The 22,665-nt window shown below is 37.7% G+C and overlaps 1 protein-coding gene across 13 annotated transcripts in view; it reads right to left on the bottom strand.

Moving 5' to 3' along the window:
• Positions 1-22,665, bottom strand: part of Pard3 (par-3 family cell polarity regulator) — a 666,792-nt gene that overhangs the window by 160,952 nt on the left and 483,175 nt on the right. For 10 of the 13 annotated variants that reach the window (XM_076832338.1, XM_076832341.1, XM_076832343.1 and 7 more), the window contains one exon: positions 5,512-5,622. The exons of the other annotated variants lie outside the window; for them this stretch is intronic. In XM_076832338.1, the coding sequence (XP_076688453.1) occupies positions 5,512-5,622 (111 nt within the window). The remainder of the gene's footprint in view (positions 1-5,511; positions 5,623-22,665) is intronic. 13 annotated transcript variants of the gene reach the window in all.

Below are 22,665 nucleotides of genomic sequence, written 5' to 3'. Positions count from 1 at the left end.
TTTTTTTGGTGATGTAGGTTGAACTCTTCGCATATTCAATCCCTATACCATGGGGTCTAGGCAGTCTTTTTCTTTCTTTTGGTACCAGGGATTGAACTCAGGGGAGCTTAACCACTGAGCCACATCTCCAGCCCTTTTTTATTTTTTATTTTGAGACAGGCTGTAACTAAATTGCTTAGGCCCCTGCCAAGTTGCTGAGGCTGGCTTTGATCCTGCGATCCTTCTTCCTAGGCCACCCAAGCCACTGAGATTATAGGTGTGCATCATCATACCCAGAAAGAGATGGACAGTCTTTTAACTGCTTGAATTCTTTAAAAATTAGATTGTGTTACTAGTAAGTAATACTGTGAATACCTTCTTTTATCTGTCTTTCAACTTTTACCATTGTATATTTTAAAACTGATATCATCTCATTAGTATTAATGATGCAATTTAACTTGTCCCCCCACCTACTATAATGTTGCTAAATTGAACATATTGTTGGAAACTAGACCTAGCCCCCAAACTGTCATCTTTAGGGAACATTCCCTGTTAACTCTGGGCCCACCAGTATTTGCTTTGTAAAGCTCTGCAGTCATGGATTCACAACTCATTGTCTTACATGTTTTCTTTTGGCACTGCTGGGCTAGAAGCGAGGGCCTTGTGCATGGAGGGCAGCACTGTGACTCTGAGCTACAACCCCAGGCTTCTGGCCAATTTTTAAAATGTTTTCTCTTAATGAAGGTAAGGAAACAATGTCAAAATGAAATAAATGTTGGTTAAATTAGGAAGAGAGAATTCTAACGAATGGGAGCTGTATGCAGAATGCCAGAAAAACTTGCAAAATGACAAACCAAGAACTAGCAGTGTACCAGCTAAGGACACAGATGATAGCTCAACAGTCTAGTGTTAAAAACCAAAGGCTTCAAATGATGATTATAACATTGAATAATGGAAAATTTCAAGCCATGTACTTCCTTAGTGGATTTGAAAGTACCTCTCACAACTGGGAGGATTTTATAAGAAATTCATTAACTTTTTCATATCTCCACTACAAGCATCAGAACCCTTGGAAATATTTCCAAGCACAACTTACTATATAGATATAGATAATAATATTGTAACAACTATAACTTTGCCAAATAACTATAAAATGTGAGCCAGCTACCATTATAATACTTGCTTAATAGAATGAATAACATATGACATAAATATTATTTGAGAGTTAAGGAATTTGGCTAGAAATATAAGCTACAATTTCATCTTTCAGACTGTCTTTAATTCTTTCTGTCCTTATCTATCTATTCACATACACATTACCCTGTTCCAGAAAACATTCAACATGATTGTCTAAAACTACATAAAAACCCAAAATAAATCAAACAGTAAATAGATGCCAACTTTTTAAAGTATATGTATATGGACATATGTATTTTATAAGAAGAAATTAGAGTGGCATACACAAATATTTAACTAGTAGTATTAATACAGATAAATTTTTGTTTTCCTATTTTAAATGTATAATCTAATTCTAAAATACAGAAACTGTAGTTTTAGAATTAGATTATCTTAGAACCAGAGCTTTAAAATACATGTTTTAAGCAGGGGAGAAGTATTTGGAAAAGAGAAAATTTAAAAAGAAAGATGAAAAGTAATAAGATTCATGAGTGCACAAAACAAAATCCATAAAGTAGAGGGGTGTCCCAACCCTAGCTTTAAACTCTATCATAGCTCTACAAAAAAATCAGCTCCGGTTTCTAAAGCCAGTTAGTAGAGGGAGCTGGATATGGTTGAACCAGGGGCCACATCTTTACTTCACATCAGTATTTCCCCAGGAATCTAGGAATTCTGAGAGATGTTAGTGTCCAAGAAGAACAAAAAGAGTGGAACGGGTGGATGTCTTCTCTATTGGGTTGATGTCTTCTCTAAGTTGGGAGAATGATTCTCTATTACTGTTTTGGTGCTTTATAATACATATCAACTTAAGGAGGATTTGGAGAAATAATGAAATAAACATGAATGAATTGGTTTAACTGAGTATTTTTCAAACATATCTGTACACACTAAACACGACTGCTTAACCCCTTTTTCTCCTGCTAAATACTGTTGGGGATGCCCTGTGTCACAATGTATATATCCAATGGTATATGTACTACCTTTTACACATCAGTGGAGATATCATTGTAGCAAAACAGAAAGCCCAAACATGACTACTGATGCTTGGTCAACAGAGGAATCTACACTGTGTTTCATAAAGGAAGCTAAGTAGACTAGAAGTTACAGAGATCATTTAATAGAGTGTGTTCTATTATTTGGTTTTGAAGCTCAAACTGGGATGCTGTCTCTAGGCATGCCTGAAAGACCAACTAGAAACAGACAGTGTGCACTGCCTTCCGGCCTTGCTTCATGTGTGCTAGCCTATGCTCAGTGGGCCCAATAGCATCTCTGAAAGGCTAGGTGCCCAGGTTCAGAACTTTCAACAGTAAATGAGAATAGCAAAACTCAAGACTACTTAACTTCACCCTTGGCATCACCCCAGATTCTCTCTTCTAAAGAAGAGAACTGGGTTGTGCAAGCTGTAGCTTGTGACAGGCAGCCCTAGCAGAGCCAGCAGATAGACCCACTCGGGGATGTTTCTCATCTATTGCTTCCATTTGGACAGCATTTACTCAAAAACCAAGCTCCCAGGGTTGGCAGCAAGTGGAAGGAAGAGGAAGAAGTTAGTAAGAATAAAATCAAATTTAATCTTAGATCCAGGCTGAGAAGAATCTAGTTTTACTTGCACCATCAGAATAAATCTTAACATTGTAGGAAAAACACTTTAAATCATATGCACCATCCTTTCAATTTTTCAATATTTATATCTTAAGTAATATTCAGGCTGCACAGATGTATGTGGGTGAAAAAATATTTTGGTTTGTGGACATGTCATAACTCATAACTAAGGAATGTCAGGTTTTCTATTTTTATATGGAATCAGCCAAAATGATTTTTGGAACTCCAATAGTTACAGTGGAAAATAATGTTATAGGAAATATTTCACTGCCAGTAAGCAGAGGGAAAAGCTGTGATGAGAACATAAGCAGAGGTTGATTTATTTTCATCTATTCCTCTAATCAAATGTTTCCTAAAGAAGCTGCAGTTTCCATTCTCCAAAGGAGCATTGCATTGCCAATGTCAATAGAAGGAACAGAAGAGATGGCATACAAAGAAGAGACACCATACCACAATGACAAACACACTCTATTTGGTGTACCCTGACAAGTCTCATGCATTCACTTGCTCTATTTCAAAATCCATGAGTTTAAACAAAACACACTTGTAAAAATTGTTGTTAAAGTACAAAGTCAAAGTGCAATAATTCTCTTAAATTATGATCCTAATTGATTTTTTTAATGGACTAGTCACTTGTTCCTTGACCCTAAAAGATTTTTACTCTAAGCCCCCTGTACACTGTAAATTCATTATGACCAACCTAGTTCCCAGAAGTATTGCATCATTAGAGGTACAGAGATGGAGATTAAAAGCAAAACTGAGAAGTGAATGGTGCCTTAGGCAAATTAATAATACAAGTGAAACCATTATGTAAAAATCATTGTTTGGCTGGAAATATCTGACGATGCATTATAAAAGCATTTTAGGAAATGTTGATAGAATTGTGCATTAAAACACATAAGTCACCTTAAACTGCAAAGCAGGAATATTTAGATATGAAAAATGGTACAGGATTAATGAACCTATCCCCTTTGGCGAGTTTTAAGAGATGGAAGAAGTAGAATGGTTCTTTCTATTGTTCTGATTGCTCTAACTAAATGCCATACTTGCCTGTGGATGAATCTGAGCATGTACGTTTACCTGGTATGTTCTCTTTTTAGGCACAGGAAACTCTTTAGGAGAGAAGTTTATCTTCTGACCAATTAAATGCCATACTGTGCATGCAAAGGTACTATGTGCTGTCCTAAAAATTGTGAGCTTATTAGTAAGTTTGGAAATCAATCTCAAAATTCATGAGAACTAATGGAAGTCCTAATAAACAAGGCAACATGATTTTTAAAACTTGGGCTGGGGTTGTAGCTCAGTGGAAAAGTGCTCATCTAGCATGCGTGAGGCACTGGATTTGATCCTCAGCACCACATAAAAAAAATAAAATAAAGATATTGTGTCCACCTAAAAATCTAAAAAATAAATATTTAAAATTAAAAAAAACTAAAATTGGGGACTGAGATGTATAACTCAGCAAGAGTACTTGTATAGCACACAGGAGCCCTTCATTTAATTCTCAGCACTGACAAAACCAAAAATAAATAAAAATAAAATTATGGAATGAACCAGCAGAATAAACCCAGATTTATATCATAAAACTCCATGTTTTCCCTGTGTATATATTTTGAAAAGTTACAGAGAATCAGAGTCATCATTCCACTCAGACAAAAATGAAACAAAAACACACATGCACAATAAATGAGAACCAAAAAGCCTTACGGGCATTGAAAAGATGAATAAAAATATCCAAACACTAATCTCCTTTAAAGAAAACCATCCTGGGATAACATTTTGAGTTCATTCATTGCTATAAGACTAAAAACCCCCCACCTCTAGAATTGTCAGAAATCAATGCATTTGACCTCAAGTTGTGAGTTTAGAATCCTAGTTCTGGACAAGATTTAGCTTTATAAACTTGATCAGGGTACCAGAAACTCACTTAAACCCCAGATTATTCAAAGTAAAATAGACATAGTGCCCCTTGCTCTGGCCACTATGAACACCAAATACAAGAGTACAAAGAGGAGTTCACTGTGAGCCTTGTAAACTCTAATAACAAAAGTGTAACACTGCTTTCTCATCCCCTAGAAATTTAATAAGGAAATCCTCATCAGTTTATAAAAGTGGTTTTCAAGTGGCTGCTTAAAGTAACTCTTAATTCACTTTACTGGTCTTTGGGTTCTAAACATGGAATGATCTAACAATAAACAACCATCTTTCTGGAAGATGGAAGAAAATGTAAATGGAAAAATAGCACAAAATGTGAAGATAGTGAAATAAAAGAATTAGGAAACAAATGTCACATTGGAAAGAAAAAAAAATTGTGAAAAACTAACAGCTCTGAATTCTTATTATAAAGTAAGAGATTCAAAAGGAGATATAAAAATTCAAATTGTTTTCAAGTGAGTATTTCTTAAGTATTACTTTCATATAATGCATATGCATAGTGGTTGAGGCAGGATTTTAAACTTTTTTTTGTATATTTAAAGCAATTATAAATTCAGTATTAATGTATTCTCCTACCTCCTATGTAAAAGTTCTGAACTAAAACCACTGACATACACTTTGGCTCAAATAAGGTTTTCTTTCTCTCTCTTTAAAAAGCAACAATAAAACTTTCATTACAATATAGTCACCTCATAATCATCAGTATTTAGGTTGACACAGAAAATAAAATTAAATGCAAAATATTAACATTATAAAAAGAAAGAAGAAAGAAAGAAACAGAACCTCTTTCTAATGACGTTAAAAAAAATAACTGAAGTCTACCTCTCCTGTTCCTGCTTCATTCGTATTCTCTCCTCTTCTGACGTAAAGGAGTCCTGTAGTTTTATTTTACCCGTTTTCTCAATCTTGTCATCTTTCCGATGTTTGCCAAACCTGTTGGTAACAAAAAAATTCTAACTTGTCAATATATACAAAATGAGTTTTCTTTCCTTTGTAATAAAGACACATATTTAGAGAAACAGCCCCTTCTTCAAAATGATGGCCAAAAATGTCCCTTGCCATCAGTATTAATAATTTTCAATCAGAATATCTTACTCTTTTTCAGGTAGAACATTCCAGAGAAAGTTCTATTGGGAAATGACCTCAGTATCCTTATTGTTTTTGGCAAAACAAAACCAAAAATGAGCAATAAGACTTGCAGTTTTGCCTTATGCAACAAACACTAACCCTAGAGGATCAAGTGCTTGAGTACCTCAGATGGCAGAAGGAGAAAAGATCTGCCCTGGAATTCTATCCACTGTCCTAAAGATTGTGAGCTTATTAATTTCTCTCAGGAATAAAGAATGATAATCCACAATCATCTATTTAATAATCTTTCCATAAACAACTATTCCTCTTTATTTTCTCAGCCTGGTTTATTGGAAACATTCATCACAGTTTAGAAACTGACAAACAAGGCCATGTTTGCAAGGTTTAAAGCAGAAAGGATAATTTACACTGCTATAATACTTTGAGCTTATTAAATTGAAAGCTTTCAGGCATTCTCATCAAATACTCTCCTAAGTCTGATGAAAAGCGATTGCTGAATGTGGCATCTTTGACTTGGAAATCTAGATTTGATCAAAAACAAATATAAGGAACAAACACATGATTGAAAAATGGCTCACAAACTGCTACGGATGGATGCTGACCTCAAGGCTCCTTAAGCAAACACTAACATTATTCTATTCTGGCATGCAAAGTTCCCAGAAACTTGAAGCTTGATATCAATTCTCTTTCCTGCTGTCATTTTTCCCTATAAGAGATCATGTAGCCTATGATGCACGTCCTCTATATCCTAAAAGTCCTGGTCATCTGTAGAGAGCTACAGTCCACCTGATATTTCAAACCAGAAATCTTTCAGAATTATGCAACTAAGCATTTATAAATAAAATATATTGCATATTTCTATCTAAGGAGGAACCAGGAATCTAACTTATGGCGATATTAAATATCATAAAAGAAGAAAGGGATGCACCAAAAGTTGAGATAAAGAAGAAAAAAAAATTTCAATTAACAACTTGGCTAATGGTATAGGTCATTTTCTTATCAATATCAATCTGAGTTTAAATACTTCATTACACATGAAGTATCCATGAGAGTAACTTACATGGTAATTAAGGTCCCACTATGTTTGCAAAGAGGTTTATAAACAAAGAGGAAAACACTCTTAAAATGCTAAAAAAAAAAAAAAAAAGTTAAAATACTCCCACCACTATTCCTTTTAAATTGAATACTATACTATTAGAAAGAAAGAAAAACAGGCATCAAATTAACTCTATAAAGCAAACCTATCGTTCACATTTAATTTTGTTTAGAAACTAGGAAATCATTAATTGCAAAAAAAAAAAAAAAAAGAAAAGAAGAAAGAAAAAAAAATCCCCAAGAACTTAAGTCTAGAATTTAACCACTACTCACAAGGGATAAAATATATGCTGTGCTTTTAAAGCTAATAAATACACAGCATTAAAAAATAAAAGACTTTGTTTTTTATCCATATATCAATAATGCCTCAGAGTTAAGCAAAATGATGGGCTTTATGAAATGAATTAGTAACATGCATTCATAAATAATTGAGGAATAATGAGCAAACAAACATTAAAAAAAAACACATCTCAGTAGAAGCCAACAACTAAAACACAATTTTCATTCATATGACAAAAAAAAGTTGGCCCCGTAGAATGAATTTGGAAGTACTCCCTCTTTTTCTATTTCCTGAAATAGCTTGAAAAGTATTGGTATTAGTTCTTCTTTAAAGGTTTTGTAAAACTCTGCTGTATACCCATCCGGTCCTGGGCTTTTCTTGGTTGGTAATCTTTTGATGGCTTCTTCTATTTCCTCAATTGATATTGGTCTGTTTAAGTTATGTATATCCTCCTGACTCAATCTGGGCAGATCATAAGAGTTAAGAAATTTATCGATGTCTTCACTATCTTCTATTTTATTGGAATAAAGGGTTTAAAAATTATTTCTAATTATCTTTTGTATTTCTGTAGTGTCTGTTGTGATATTGCCTTTTTCATCCCGTATGTTAGTAATTTGAGTTCTCTCTCTTCTTTTCTTCCTTGGCATGGTTAAGGGTCTGTAGATCTTATTTATTTTTTCAAAGAACTAACTTTTAGTTTTGTCAATTTTTTCAATTGTTTCTTTTGTTTCAATTTCATTAATTTCAGCTCTGATTTTAGTTATTTCTTGCCTTCTACTACCTTTGCTGTTGTTTTGCTCTTCTTTTTCTAGGGCTTTGAGATGAAGTTTGAGATCATTTATTTGTTGGTTTTTTCTTTTTTTGAGGAATGACCTCCAGATAAATAGAAGATATAGAAAGATATACCCTGTTCATGGATAGGCAGAACTAATATCATTAAAATGACCATATTACCAAAAGTACTCTATAAGTTTAATGCAATGCCAATCAAAATCCCAATGGCATTCCTCGAAGAAATAGAAAAAGCAATCATGAAATTCATCTGGAAAAATAAAAGACCCAGAATAGCTAAAGCAATTCTAAGCAGGAAGAGTGAAACAGGTGGAATAGCGATACCAGATTTTAAACTATACTACAGAGCAATAGTAACAAAAACAGCATGGTACTGGTACCAAAACAGGCTGGAAGACCAATGGTACAGAATAGAGGACACAGAGACAAATCCACAAAATTACAACTACCTTATATTAGACAAAGGTGCTAAAAGCATGCAATGGAGAAAGGATAGCATCTTCAACAAATGGTGCTGGGAGAACTGGAAATCCATATGCAACAAAATGAAGTTGAATCCCTTTCTCTCACCATGCACAAAAGTTAACTCAAAATGGATCAAGGAGTTAGGAATCAAATCAGAGACTCTGCATCTAATAGAAGAAAAAGTTGGCCCTAATCTCCATCCTGTGGGGTCAGGCTCCAAATTCCTTAATAGGACACCTATTAATAGTTAAAATCAAGAATCAACAAATGGGACTTACTCAAACTAAAAAGTTTTTTTCTCAGCAAGAGAAATAATAAGTGAGGTAAATAGGGAGCCTACATCCTGGGAACAAATTTTTGCCCCTCACACTTCAGATAGAGCCCTAATCTCCAGAGTATACAAAGAACTCAAAAAATTAAACAACAAGAAAACAAATAATCCAATCAACAAATGGGCCAAGGACCTGAACAGACACTTCTCAGAGGAGGATATACAATCAATCAACAAGTACACAAAAAAATGCTCACCATCTCTAGCAGTCAGAGAAATGCAAATTAAAACCACTCTAAGATACCATCTCACTCCAGTAAGAAAGGCAGCCATTATGAAGTCAAACAATAACAAGTGCTGGCGAGGATGTGGGGAAAAGGGTACACTTGTACATTGCTGGTGGGACTGCAAATTGCTTCAGCCAATTTGGAAAGCAGTATGGAGATTCCTTGGAAATCTGGGAATGGAACCACCTTTTGACCCAGCTATTCCCCTTCTTGGACTACACCCAAAAGACCTAAAAAGAGCATACTACAGGGACACAGCTACATCAATGTTCATAGCAGCACAATTCACAATAACTAGACTGTGGAACCAACCTAGATGCCCTTCAATAGATGAATGGATAAAAAAAAAAAAAACGTGGCATTTATACACAATGGAATATTACTCAGCACTAAAAAATAACAAAATCATGGCATTTGCAGGGAAATGGATGGCATTAGAGCAGATTATGCTAAGGGAAGTTAACCAATCCCTAAAAAACAAATGCCGAATGTCTTCTTTGATATAAGGAGGGCAACTCAAAGCAGAGTAGGGAGGAAGAGCATGAGAAGAAGATTACCGCTAAGCAGGGACAAGAGGTGGGAGGGAATGGGAGGGAGAAGGGGAATTGCACTGAAGATGGAAGGAGACTCTCATTGTTATACAAAATTACATATAAAATTGTGTGAGGAAGAAAAAAAGAGAGAGAGAAAAGTGTCACAGTAGATTGGGTAGAGAGAGGTGATGGGAGGGGAGAGGAGGGGGGTAATAGGAAGGGCAGCAAAATACAATAGACACTAGGATTGCTGTATGTATAAATGTGGCTGTATAACCAATGTGATCCTGCAATCTGTACACATGGAAAAATAAGAATTCATACCCTATTTGGATCAAATGTATGATATGTCAAGATCATTGTATTAGAGGATAGGAAAGGCAGCAGAATACAACAGACACTAGGATGGCAATATGTAAATCAATGGATGTGTAACTGATGTGATTCTGCAATCTGTATACAGGGTAAAAATGGGAGTTCATATCCCACTTGAATCAAAGTGTGAAATATGATACATCAAGAAGTATGTAATGTTTTGAACAACCAACAATAAAAATTAATAAAAAAAGATCATTGTATTATCTTGAGCAACCAATAAAAAATAAATAAATAAAATAAAGGTGTTGAGTCCAATTACAAAAACAAAAAAAAAATACTAAAAAAAATGCAAAAAAATTTATTGAGCATCTACTGTGTTGTAAGGACTTATTTAAGGCACTTATGCTATAAGCACTAACAAAACACATTAAGTCCTAGAAACTGTGATAAAGCTTACATTGTAGCTTACTTTAGGTAACAAATTAGGATGTAACAGATGAGGGAGTACTTGGGTACACAGTACTGTGGAGGAAAGCAAATCGCAGTGAGTAGGCTAATTCATTTCAGATTGAGTGGTCAAAAATGACCTCTCTGACCAGATAATATTTGAGCAAAGATCTGAGTGAAGTAAGGGAACCAGCCATGTTGGGAGACAGAAGAGAGCAAGAGACCGAATGCAAAGGCCCCAAATCACATGAGTTTCTTTGAGGAACTACAAGTAAAGAACATATAACAGGGCGCAGAGATACAGCGATGCTGATTCTGTGGGCTCCTGCCAGCTAGGCATTTGCTGAGCTCGGAGCTGAATTCTGGGTTGGAGACGGGGAAGGAAACGGTCCAGTTCGGTTCTCCACACCGGCCAGACCACGGAGGAAGCCAGCGGCCACCATCTTGGAGAGCTGACGTCACCATCCTTGTTTTTGACTGATTGCAGCTCTTTCAGCTATAAAACAGGTAATTTCAGGCTGACAATTGTCTGCGTCTCGCAGACAAATTGCTCAGACTTAGTGCTAAATAACACGCGGAAACTGCTTCTTGGAGCCTGCTCCTATCAGAACACGCACCGAGCCCGGAGCGGCGGAGCTCCGGCTACCGGAGCTGCTCTGGCCCAGGGCTATAGAACCCGCGGAAACTGCTTCTTGGAGCCTGCTCCTGTCGGAGCATGCACCAAGTCCGGAGAGGCCGAATTCTGGCTCCCGGAACTGCTCTGGCCCAGGGATAAAGAACCCGCGGAAACTGTCTCTCGGTCCGGGTCCTGCTGAATACAGTGAAGGCCAGAGGGGCGGAGCAGAGCCGCCGCCAGAACCCGGAACAGGCCCAGCGACCCGCCGGCGTGGTGTAGCGTCGCCCCGGCTAGAGCAGGGGCCGAACAGAGCCGCCGCCTGTGCCCGGATCAGGTCCAGCGACCCGCCGATGTGGTGTCGCGTTGCCCCGGCTAGAGCAGGGGCCGAACAGAGCCGTCGCCAGAGCCCGGAACAGGCCCAGCTACCCGCCGGCGTGGTGTCGCGTCGCTCAGGCTAGAGCAGGGGCCGATCAGAGCCGCTGCCTGCGCCCGGAACAGGTTCAGCGACCCGCCGGCGTGGTGTCGCGTCGCTCCGGCTAGAGCAGGGGCCGAACAGAGCCGCCGCCAGAGCCCGGAACAGATCCAGCGACCCGAAGGCGTGGTGTCGCGTCGCTCCGGCTAGAGCAGGGGCCGAACAGAGCCGCCGCCAGAGCCTGGAACAGGCCCAGCGACCCGCCGGCGTGGTGTCGCGTCGCTCCGGCTAGTGCAGGGGCCGAACAGAGCCGCCGCCTGCGCCCGGAACAGGTCCAGCGACCTGCCGGCGTGGTTGTCAAGAATCCCCAATTGGAGTAGGGGGAAAGCAGATCCTCCACCCGCGTCCGCAAGGTAGGCAGGCCTGTGACAGTCTGGCAGAACAGCCCCAGTGGCCTGCCGGCGTGGTAGACACGTCACACCACTTGGGGGAGGGGCAGAGCAGAGCCGCAGCCCACACCTGCAAGGTAGTCAGATCCGCGACTAACTGGTGGAACAGGCCCAGGGGTTCACGGACGTGGTGACGCGGTAGACACGTCACACCAATAGGAGGAAGGGCAGAGCAGAGCCGCTGCCCGCGCCTCCAAGGTAGGCAGACCTGCAACCGACCGGCAGAACAGTCCCAGCGGCCCGCCAGCGTGGTAGACAGATCACCCCAATTGGAGGAGGAGCAGAGCTGCTGCACGCCCCTGCAAGGGAGTCTTTTCAATTATACAAGAGCAATATAAATATATAGGGGGAAAAATTTCAAAAACACAACAGTTTCACTAAGCAGAAAGAAACACGAGCAATATGAAAAGACAAGGAAAGAAAGGACCACAAGCAATGCAGGTCAACTCAACTTTAGAAGAGGTTATAGCTGCAGCAGATGGAATGTCAGATAAAGAATTCAGGATATACATGCTGCAAATGATCTGGAGTCTCAAGGAAGACATTAGACAGCAAAATCAGACAATGAAAGATCATTTCGACCACTTCGACAATGTATTACATAAACAAATCCAAGAAGCAAAAGATCAACTATACAGGGAGATAGAGGTAATAAAAAACAAACAAACAGAAATCCTAGAAATGCAGGAAGCAATAAACCAACTTAAAAACTCAATTGAGAATACTACCAGCAGAGTAGAACACTTAGAAGATAGAACATCAGACAATGAAGACAAAGTATTTCAACTTGAAAAGAACATAGATAGCTCAGCAAAACTGTTAAGAAACCATGAGCAGAACATCCAAGAAATATGGGATAATATAAAGAGACCAAACTTAAGAGTCATTGGGATACAGGAAGGTATAGAGGTCCAAACCAAAGGAATGAACCACCTATTCAATGAAATAATACGAGAAAACTTCCCAGACTTGAAGAATGAGACAGAACCCCAAATCCTAGAAGCATACAAGACGCCGAATGTGCAAAATCATAAGAGATCCACACCTAGACACATTATAATGAAGATGCCCAACATACAGAATAAGGAGAGAATTTTAAAAGCTACAAGAGAAAGGAAGCAGATTACATTTAGGGGTAAACCAATCAGGATAACAGCTGATCTTTCAACACAGACTCTGAAAGCTAGAAGATCCTGGAATAACATATTTCAAAAACTGAAAGAAAATGGGTTCCAACCAAGAATCATGTACCCAGCAAAATTAAGCTTCAGGATGGAAGATGAAATTAAAACCTTCCACGATAAACAAAAGTTAAAAGAATTTGCAGCTAGAAAACCATGTCTTCAAAACATCCTCGGCAAAACATTGCAGGAAGAGGAAATGGAAAATAACAATGAAAACCAACAGTGGGAGGTAGGACAGTAAAGGGGGGGAAAATAATCAAAAAGGAAAACAAACCATGTTTAGTAACATAAATAAACAATTATGGCTGGAAGAACAACCCATATCTCAATAATAACCCTAAATGTTAATGGCTTAAACTCACCAATCAAGAGACACAGGCTAGTAGAATGGATCACAAAACAAGACCCAACAATATGCTGCCTACAGGAGACGCATTTGATAGGAAAAGACATACATAGACTGAAGGTGAAAGGTTGGGAAAAATCATATCACTCATATGGACTTAGGAAACAAGCAGGAGTGTCCATACTCATATCAAATAAAATAGATTTCAAGCCAAAGTTAATCAAAAGGGATAAAGAGGGACACTACATACTGCTCAAGGGAACCATACACCAACAAGACATAACTATCATAAATATATATGCCCCAAACAATGGTGCAGCTATGTTCATCAAACAAACTCTTCTTAAGTTTAAGAGTCTAATAGACCAACATACAATAATCATGGGAGACTTCAACACACCTCTCTCACCACTAGACAGATCTTCCAAACAAAAGTTGAATAAGGAAACTATAGAACTCAATAACACAATTAATAACCTAGACTTAATTGATATATATAGAATATACCACCCAACATCAAGCAGTTACACTTTTTTCTCAGCAGCACATGGATCCTTCTCAAAAATAGATCATATATTATGTCACAGGGCAACTCTTAGACAATATAAAGGAGTGGAGATAATTCCATGCATCTTATCTGATCATAATGGAATGAAACTGAAAATCAATGATAAAAGAAGGAAGGAAAAAACATGCATCACTTGGAGAATGAACAATTGGTTACTAAATGATCAATGGGTTATAGAAGACATCAAGGAGGAAATTAAAAAATTCTTAGAGATAAACGAAAGCACAGACACAACATATCGGAATCTATGGGACACATTAAAAGCAGTTCTAAGAGGAAAATTCATTGCTTGGAGTTCATTCCTTAAAAAAAGAAAAAACCAACAAATAAATGATCTCATACTCCATCTCAAAATCCTAGAAAAAGAAGAGCAAAACAACAGCAAAAGAAGTAGAAGGCAAGAAATTATTAAAATCAGAGCTGAAATTAATGAAATCGAAACAAAAGAAACAATTGAAAAGATTGACAAAACTAAAAGTTGGTTCTTTGAAAAAATAAATAAAATCGACAGACCCTTAGCCATGCTAACGAAGAGAAGAAGAGAGAGAAATCAAATTACTAGCATACGGGATGAAAAAGGCAATATCACAACAGACACTTCAGAAATACAGGAGATAATCAGAAACTATTTTGAATCCTTATACTCCAATAAAATAGAAGATAGTGAAGGCATCGATAAATTTCTTAAGTCATATGACCTGCCCAGATTGAGTCAGGAGGATATAGACAACCTAAACAGACCAATATCAATTGAGGAAATAGAAGAAACCATCAAAAGACTACCAACTAAGAAAAGCCCAGGACCGGATGGGTATACAGCAGAGTTTTACAAAACCTTTAAAGAGGAACTAACACCAATACTTTTCAAGCTATTTCAGGAAATAGAAAAAGAGGGAGAACTTCCAAATTCTTTCTACGAGGCCAACATCACCCTGATTCCTAAACCAGACAAAGACACTTCAAAGAAAGAAAACTACAGACCAATATCTCTAATGAACCTAGATGCAAAAATCCTCAATAAAATTTTGGCAAATCGGATTCAAAAACATATCAAAAAAATTGTGCACCATGATCAAGTAGGATTCATCCCTGGGATGCAAGGCTGGTTCAATATACGGAAATCAATCAATGTTATTCACCACATCAATAGACTTAAAAATAAGAACCATATGATCATCTCGATAGATGCAGAAAAAGCATTCGACAAAGTACAGCATCCCTTTATGTTCAAAACGCTAGAAAAACTAGGGATAACAGGAACTTACCTCAACATTGTAAAAGCAATCTATGCTAAACCTCAGGCTAGCATCATTCTGAATGGAGAAAAATTGAAGGCATTCCCTCTAAAATCTGGAACAAGACAGGGATGCCCTCTCTCACCACTTCTGTTCAACATAGTTCTCGAATCACTGGCCAGAGCAATTAGACAGACGAAAGAAATTAAAGGCATAAAAATAGGAAAAGAAGAACTTAAATTATCACTATTTGCAGATGACATGATTCTATACCTAGCAGACCCAAAAGGGTCTACAAAGAAACTATTAGAGCTAATAAATGAATTCAGCAAAGTGGCAGGATATAAAATCAACACGTATAAATCAAAGGCATTCCTGTATATCAGCGACAAATCCTCTGAAATGGAAATGAGGACAACCACTCCATTCACAATATCCCCCCAAAAAATAAAATACTTAGGAATCAACCTAACAAAAGAGGTGAAAGACTTATACAATGAAAACTACAGAACCCTAAAGAGAGAAATAGAAGAGGATCTTAGAAGATGGAAAAATATACCCTGTTCATGGATAGGCAGAACTAACATCATCAAAATGACGATATTACCAAAAGTTCTCTATAGGTTTAATGCAATACCAATCAAAATCCCAATGGCATTTCTTATAGAAATAGAGAAAGCAATCATGAAATTCATATGGAAAAATAAAAGACCCAGAATAGCAAAAACAATGCTAAGCAGGAAGGGTGAATCAGGCGGTATAGCGATACCAGACTTCAAATTATACTACAGAGCAATAGTAACAAAAACAGCATGGTACTGGTACCAAAACAGGCGGGTGGACCAATGGTACAGAATAGAGGACACAGAAACCAACCCACAAAACTACAACTATCTTATATTTGATAAAGGGGCTAAAAGCATGCAATGGAGGAAGGATAGCATTTTCAACAAATGGTGCTGGGAAAACTGGAAATCCATATGCAACAAAATGAAACTGAATCCCTTTCTCTCGCCATGCACTAAAGTTAACTCAAAATGGATCAAGGAGCTTGATATCAAGTCAGAGACACGGCGTCTGATAGAAGAAAAAGTCGGCTACGATCTACATACTGTGGGGTCGGGCTCCAAATTCCTCAATAGGACACCCATAGCACAACAGTTAATAACTAGAATCAACAAATGGGACTTACTCAAACTAAAAAGTTTTTTCTCAGCAAAAGAAACAACAAGAGAGGTAAATAGGGAGCCTACATCCTGGGAACAAATCTTTACTCCTCACACTTCAGATAGAGCCCTAATATCCAGAGTATACAAAGAACTCAAAAAATTAGATAACAAGATAACAAATAACCCAATCAACAAATGGGCCAAAGACATGAACAGACACTTCTCAGAGGAGGACATAAAATCAATCAACAAGTACATGAAAAAATGCTCACCATCCCTAGCAGTCAGAGAAATGCAAATCAAAACCACCCTAAGATACCATCTCACTCCAGTAAGATTGGCAGCCATTATGAAGTCAAACAACAACAAGTGCTGGCGAGGATGTGGGGAAAAGGGTACACTTGTTCATTGTTGGTGGGACTGCAAATTGGTGCAGCCAATATGGAAAGCAGTATGGAGATTTCTTGGAAAGTTGGGAATGGAGCCACCATTTGACCCAGCTATCCCCCTTCTCGGTCTATTCCCTAAAGACCTAAATAGAGCATGCTACAAGGACACTGCTACATCGATGTTCATAGCAGCACAATTCACAATAGCAAGACTGTGGAACCAACCTAGATGCCCTTCAATAGACGAATGGATAAAAAAAATGTGGCATTTATACACAATGGAGTATTACTCTGCATTAAGAAATGACAAAATCATAGAATTTGGAGAGAAATGGATGGCATTAAAGCAGATTATGCTGAGTGAAGCCAGCCAATCCCTAAAAAACAAATGCCAAATGTCTTCTTTGATATAAGGAGAGTAACTAAGAACAGAGTAGGGACGAAGAGCATGAGAAGAAGATTAACATTAAACAGGGACGAGAGGTGGGAGGGAAAGGGAGGGAGAAGGGAAATTGCATGGAAACGGAAGGAGACCCTCAGGGTTATACAAAATTACATACAAGAGGTAGCGAGGGGAAAGGGAAAAATAATACAAGGGGGAGATATGAACTGCAGTAGAGTGGGTAGAGAGAGAAGAGGGGAGGGGAGGGGAGGGGAGGGGGGTAGTAACGGATAGGAAAGGCAGCAGAATACAACAAACCCTAGTATGGCAATATATAAATCAATGGAAGTGTAACTGATGTGATTCTGCAATAAAAAAAAAAAAAAAAAAAAGAACATATAACAAATGGGATGGATTCAAATTAAAAAGTTTTTTCTCAGCAAAAGAAATAATCTATGAGGTGAATAGAGAGCCTACATCCTGGGAGCAAATTTTTACCCCTCACATATCAGATAGAGCACTAATCCCTAGGGTATATAAAGAACTCAACAAGCTAAGCACCACAAAAACAAAACAAACAAACAAACAAAAAAACCCCCACAAATAATTCAATCAACATATGGACCGAGGACCTGAACAGATACTTCTCAGAAGAGGATAGATAATCAATCAACAAATATATGAAAAAATGCTCAACATCTCTAGCAATCAGAGAAATGCAAATCAAAACTACTCTAAGATTTCATCTCACTCCAGGCAGAATGGCAGCCATTATGCATACAAACAACAATAAGTGTTGGCAAGGATGTGGGACTGCAAATCAATGCAGCCAATATGAAAAGTAGTATGGAGATTCCTTGGAAATCTGGGAATGGAACTACCATTTGACCCAGCTATTCCTCTTCTCGGACTATACCCAAAGGATCTAAAAACAGCATACTACAGGGACACAGCCACATCAATGTTTATAGCAACACAATTCCCAATAGCTAAACTGTGGTGCCAACCTAGATGTCATTCAGTGGATGAATGGATTAAAAAAAATATATGGCATTGATACACAATGGAATATTACTCAGCACTAAAAAAGAACAAAATCATGGCATTTGCAGGTAAATGGACAGCATTAGAGAAGATTATGCTAAGTGAAGTTACCAATCCCCCAAAAAAACAAATGCCAAAAGTTTTCTCTGATATAAGCGGGGAGTCTCAAAGTGGGGTAGGGAGGGAGAGCATGGGAGGAAGATTATTTCCAGACAGGGAAGAAGGGTGGGAGGGAAAGGGAGGGGGAAGGGGAATAGCAAGGATGGGGGAATGTGATGGTCCTCATTACACAAAATATATGTAAGAGAATTTGAAGTTGGTGTCAACATAGACAAACAGAGATATGAAAAATTGTGGCATACATGTGTATTAACAATTGTAATACGAAAAAAAGAATACATGTACAATGGCATAATTTGGCATGAACATACTTTATATACAGAGTTAAGAAAACTTGTAGCTGTAAATGGGTAATAATGAGTTTAATACATTCCACTATTGTCATGTATGTAAAAAAAAAAAAAGTGAAAGCTGAAGAGAAAAAGAGATGAGAGGAAATGAAGTAGGCCCAGAGCACACAGGACTTTGAAGACCACACAGGAGGTGAGACCAAAAGGCACTGGGGCTTTCCAAATACTGGAGTGACACGGGTGACGTATTAATGATACTGGCAGCAGTGGGAAGAACACATTGTAAGTAAAAAAGAATAGTTAGGAGGGAAAAAGAGTTAGGAGGCTAGGGTTGTAAGTCGGGTGACAGTGGAGGAGACTTGGGTATAGTCCAACAATAGCACTAACAGAATTTGCTGATGGGGAGGCCACGGGTGTGAGGGGGAGGGAAGTCAGCAATGATGCCAGGTTTAACCGAGGAACTGGAAGAAGGGGGTTAATATTCAGTGAGACATATGGGGCCTGAGAAAGAGAAGATTTGGTGGCCCAGAGGCACAGGTGATGTCACAGCAAAGATTCAAGGGAGAGTGCCGAACAGGACCAATTGCTTTGAGTGACATCAGTCTGTACATGGCATGGAAAGCCACGGGATTCGGTTTTTATCCTTTCAATTCTGCAATGCTGAAGAGTTTGGAAGTATAAAGTATATTTATTTCTAACTTCTAGAAAAATATAAGTTTAAATTTTAATATATTTACTTATAATCATATATTTCCAAAGGTAAATCATTTTAACCATTTGATTTTCCCATTCATGAATGTCCTTCAAATGATACAATGTGCCTATATTAACTCTTTTTTTTTTTTTACAACATTGTGCTGGTTCACACTATAAATTAGATAAATTCAACCCTGCTTCGTATTTGAGAAATACTATGCAACAACACATAATGATACAGTATTCAATCTGTGCCAAAAGGCACAGTTTTATAAGAAGATAATGCATATGTGTCGAGCTAGTAATGCTGGGGGGAAATTGAGACAGACTTGATTTTTGCATTTTTAAAATAGTACTTGTTTATTTATTTTTGCAGTGCTTGGGGGTTGAATCCAGGGCCTCGTGCATTGGTATATAAGTGCTCTACCACTGAAATATACCCACAGCACATTTTTGCATGTTTTAAAACAGCTTAGATATTTTCAGTCCAAACGTTGAGTTCAATTAATAATATCAAAATACTTTTTTAAAAATGTTTTTGGTCCTGTTTTATGAAAGAAGTCTCAGTTTGTTCACCAAATCTCATGTATATGAATTCATTCTCTTAACTTTCAGCTTTTTATCTTACATACAAACAGAAGGACAAAAAAAAAAAAAGAGGGAAATCCTGATTTACATTTAAGAATGCATTTTTTTCTTATTGTGTTTGGTAGCAAAATATTAATTTCCTATATCACCTCCTATTAATGAGAATAACGTACATTATTTGCAAATTTGTAATCAAACTACTATAGAATAATTTCCTGTTTTTTTAACATTACAGATTCAACATTAATGTATGAAAAAGTAAAAAAAAAGTGTTGATAAAATGTTTATTGATTAACATTTTGACATTTCCCTTAATACCTGCTTTAGTTAATAAATTATGAGATTTCTTTAAGGCATACTGTAAAATCATAGCATTTATGATTGGAACGAAAATAGATCCCTCAGTTCTAATTTTCTTGATGGAATGAAATAAAGACTATAAGTAAAAAAATATACTAACCATTCTAGAGTGCAAAAAACAAAAATTAAAGTTATCTGTACCCTCATTCACTCTAATTGCCAGCATATTCTACAGGTTCTTGTTTTGTTTTGTTGTTTTGGGACTGGGGATTAACCCCAGGGGTGCTTTACCGCTGAGCTACATCACTAGCCCTTTTTACTTTATTTTACAAAAGGGTCTCCCTAAATTGCTCAGGGTGGCCTCAAACTTGCAATCCTGAGTTGCTGGGATTGTAGGTGTGCACCAAGCCGCCCAGGTTACTGTTCTTTGTAATCAATGGTTGTTTAATTCTTCCTGAAAAGGCAGAGGGTGGTCACTGAAAAGTGTCAGCCTCCCAGCTGAAATCAGTCACCAACCTCCGAAGATAAGCATTCAATAGCAAGATGCCTAACAGCTTGGAAAGTATCAATTACTTGGATACTAATATCTTTTTAAAAGCCATGGATGAATGAAAGTCAGCTGTTTTTTTGTTTGTTTGTTTGTTTGTTTTTTAATAGAAAAGCAGATCTGGAAATATACTGAGCTCATGGTAGGTCCAGGAAACAAACCCATTCTGAACAGAGAATTAGTGTTTTACTAACTGCCCCCTGATGGACCCACAGATATCCCCCAGGGAAAAATGCTGCCACCCAACAGAGGTGAGGCTAAGAGGTAGAGTGGCCACCTCCTCCAGTGCCTCAGGGAATCTGCTAGTCCTGTTAGCAAGGGAGAATGGCTTTTTTAAAAACAGAGAAATGAAAGAGAAATATAGAGCTTGGGAAAACAAAAACAAAAAAAGAAAAGTTGATAGGAGAGAACTTGCTTTAGAGTTGACACCCGGCGGAAAGCACATAGAAAAACACAAGCCAAAGTAACATTGCAGTCTCCTTCCCACAAAGACAGTGGGTGAGCCTCATTCAGAGCAGGACTTTAACAATTCTTAGACATTGGGCTTTCCTCATAAAGGATTCAGCAACATTTACACTCCGCTCAAGTAATCTCAAAGTAATCTGCTAAATGGGTTTTACTATGACATATTCTAGATGAACTCATTGCTGTCTGGGAGAGCAGCCATGTGTCATCACAGTCAAAAATGACAGGCACGAAGCACACTTCTGACCAGTGGGAACAGCGAACAAACAAAACCACCATGGGAGGTTGAGTCATGAAAAATTCACCACTGTTAAGAGTTTCATTGCTATTGAACCACTATTTTGGTTTTTAGTAAAGTAACATAATTCTCTCTGCAGTATAAACACTGCTGACGTATTTTACCATTTAAATTGTAATATTTTTTACTGCCCATAAAATTAGAGGTCTCTAGAAAAAAAAATGCAGTGAATGAAGACACTTAGCATCCTGCTATAAATGGAATAAAAAAATCATAATTGTTTTTGTAATGAAGGGGCTTTTCCAAATACCACATTCGAAAATATAACGTGGTAAAAAGAAAGTCTTAAAAATTTTTGGCCATGCTTAAAAATGGATGGACAAGATATCTAGAACCAGATCTTGTAGGATTTGAAGAATAACTTTAAAAATAAGATTTCCTTAAAAAAAAAAAAAATCCCTACTGAGATGTCACTGAAATCCCCACTGCTATTTATCATGGTCTTCAAGTCCAAGGTGGGCTTTACTGCATTACTTGTCTGACTATTTACCCTAAGAAATCTGTAAGTTAAGTGACGCTGCTTCTCTGGGAAGAACTTAAAATGGATGTTATATGAATTCAGTGTCAGCTATCAAAAGCCACTTGTACTCCCCAATGCTGGACTCCCATACTGGAGGAGTTAATGGAGGCATGGAACTCGATATTCCGTCCTGTATTTTGCCTGTCTTTAAAAAAAAAAAAAAAGTATTTATTTTTTAGTTGTAGTTGGATGCAATACCTTTATTTTATTTATTTTTATGTGGTGCTGAGAATCGAACCCAGGGCCTCGCACATGCTAGGCGAGTGCTCTACCGCTGAGCCACAACCCCAGCCCCTATGCCTGTCTTTTCTAAGTATTTGCATCACCACATGATTTATTCTATCACCTTTTCTCTCCAAGAATTCATTTTCTCTTTCTGGAATCTTCTAGTTATTTCTGGTGGATGCATGTGTTTATATAGCCATTGCATAACCTGTCTCTGACCGCTGCCTTCAGTGATAATTCTTCCATTTGCCCTCAAGGTCCTCGAGAGATAACAGGTGCCCAGTGAGCAAGATCCACTACAGCCAAGATCCACTACAGGTGGATCTAAGCTTGAATACTCCTACAAGAAAATGAAATTCCAAGATCTATGAAGCTTACTTTGTGCAATTCCTACATAAGACATATAAGTGAGTAACTAATGAATGCTCTTTTGATTACTTAATTACAGATAACTAAAATGTATTGAACTCCTATTATGCTCTTTATATCATTAATTACCAATCAGAATACAAGGGAGAGGTTGTAATCCTCCTGTCAAGCAGGGGAAGCCTGGGTC

This window comes from Callospermophilus lateralis, chromosome 13, assembly GCF_048772815.1.
Source record: "Callospermophilus lateralis isolate mCalLat2 chromosome 13, mCalLat2.hap1, whole genome shotgun sequence".
Lineage (NCBI taxonomy): Eukaryota > Metazoa > Chordata > Mammalia > Rodentia > Sciuridae > Callospermophilus > Callospermophilus lateralis.
This window is presented reverse-complemented; position numbering and strand designations above follow the sequence as displayed.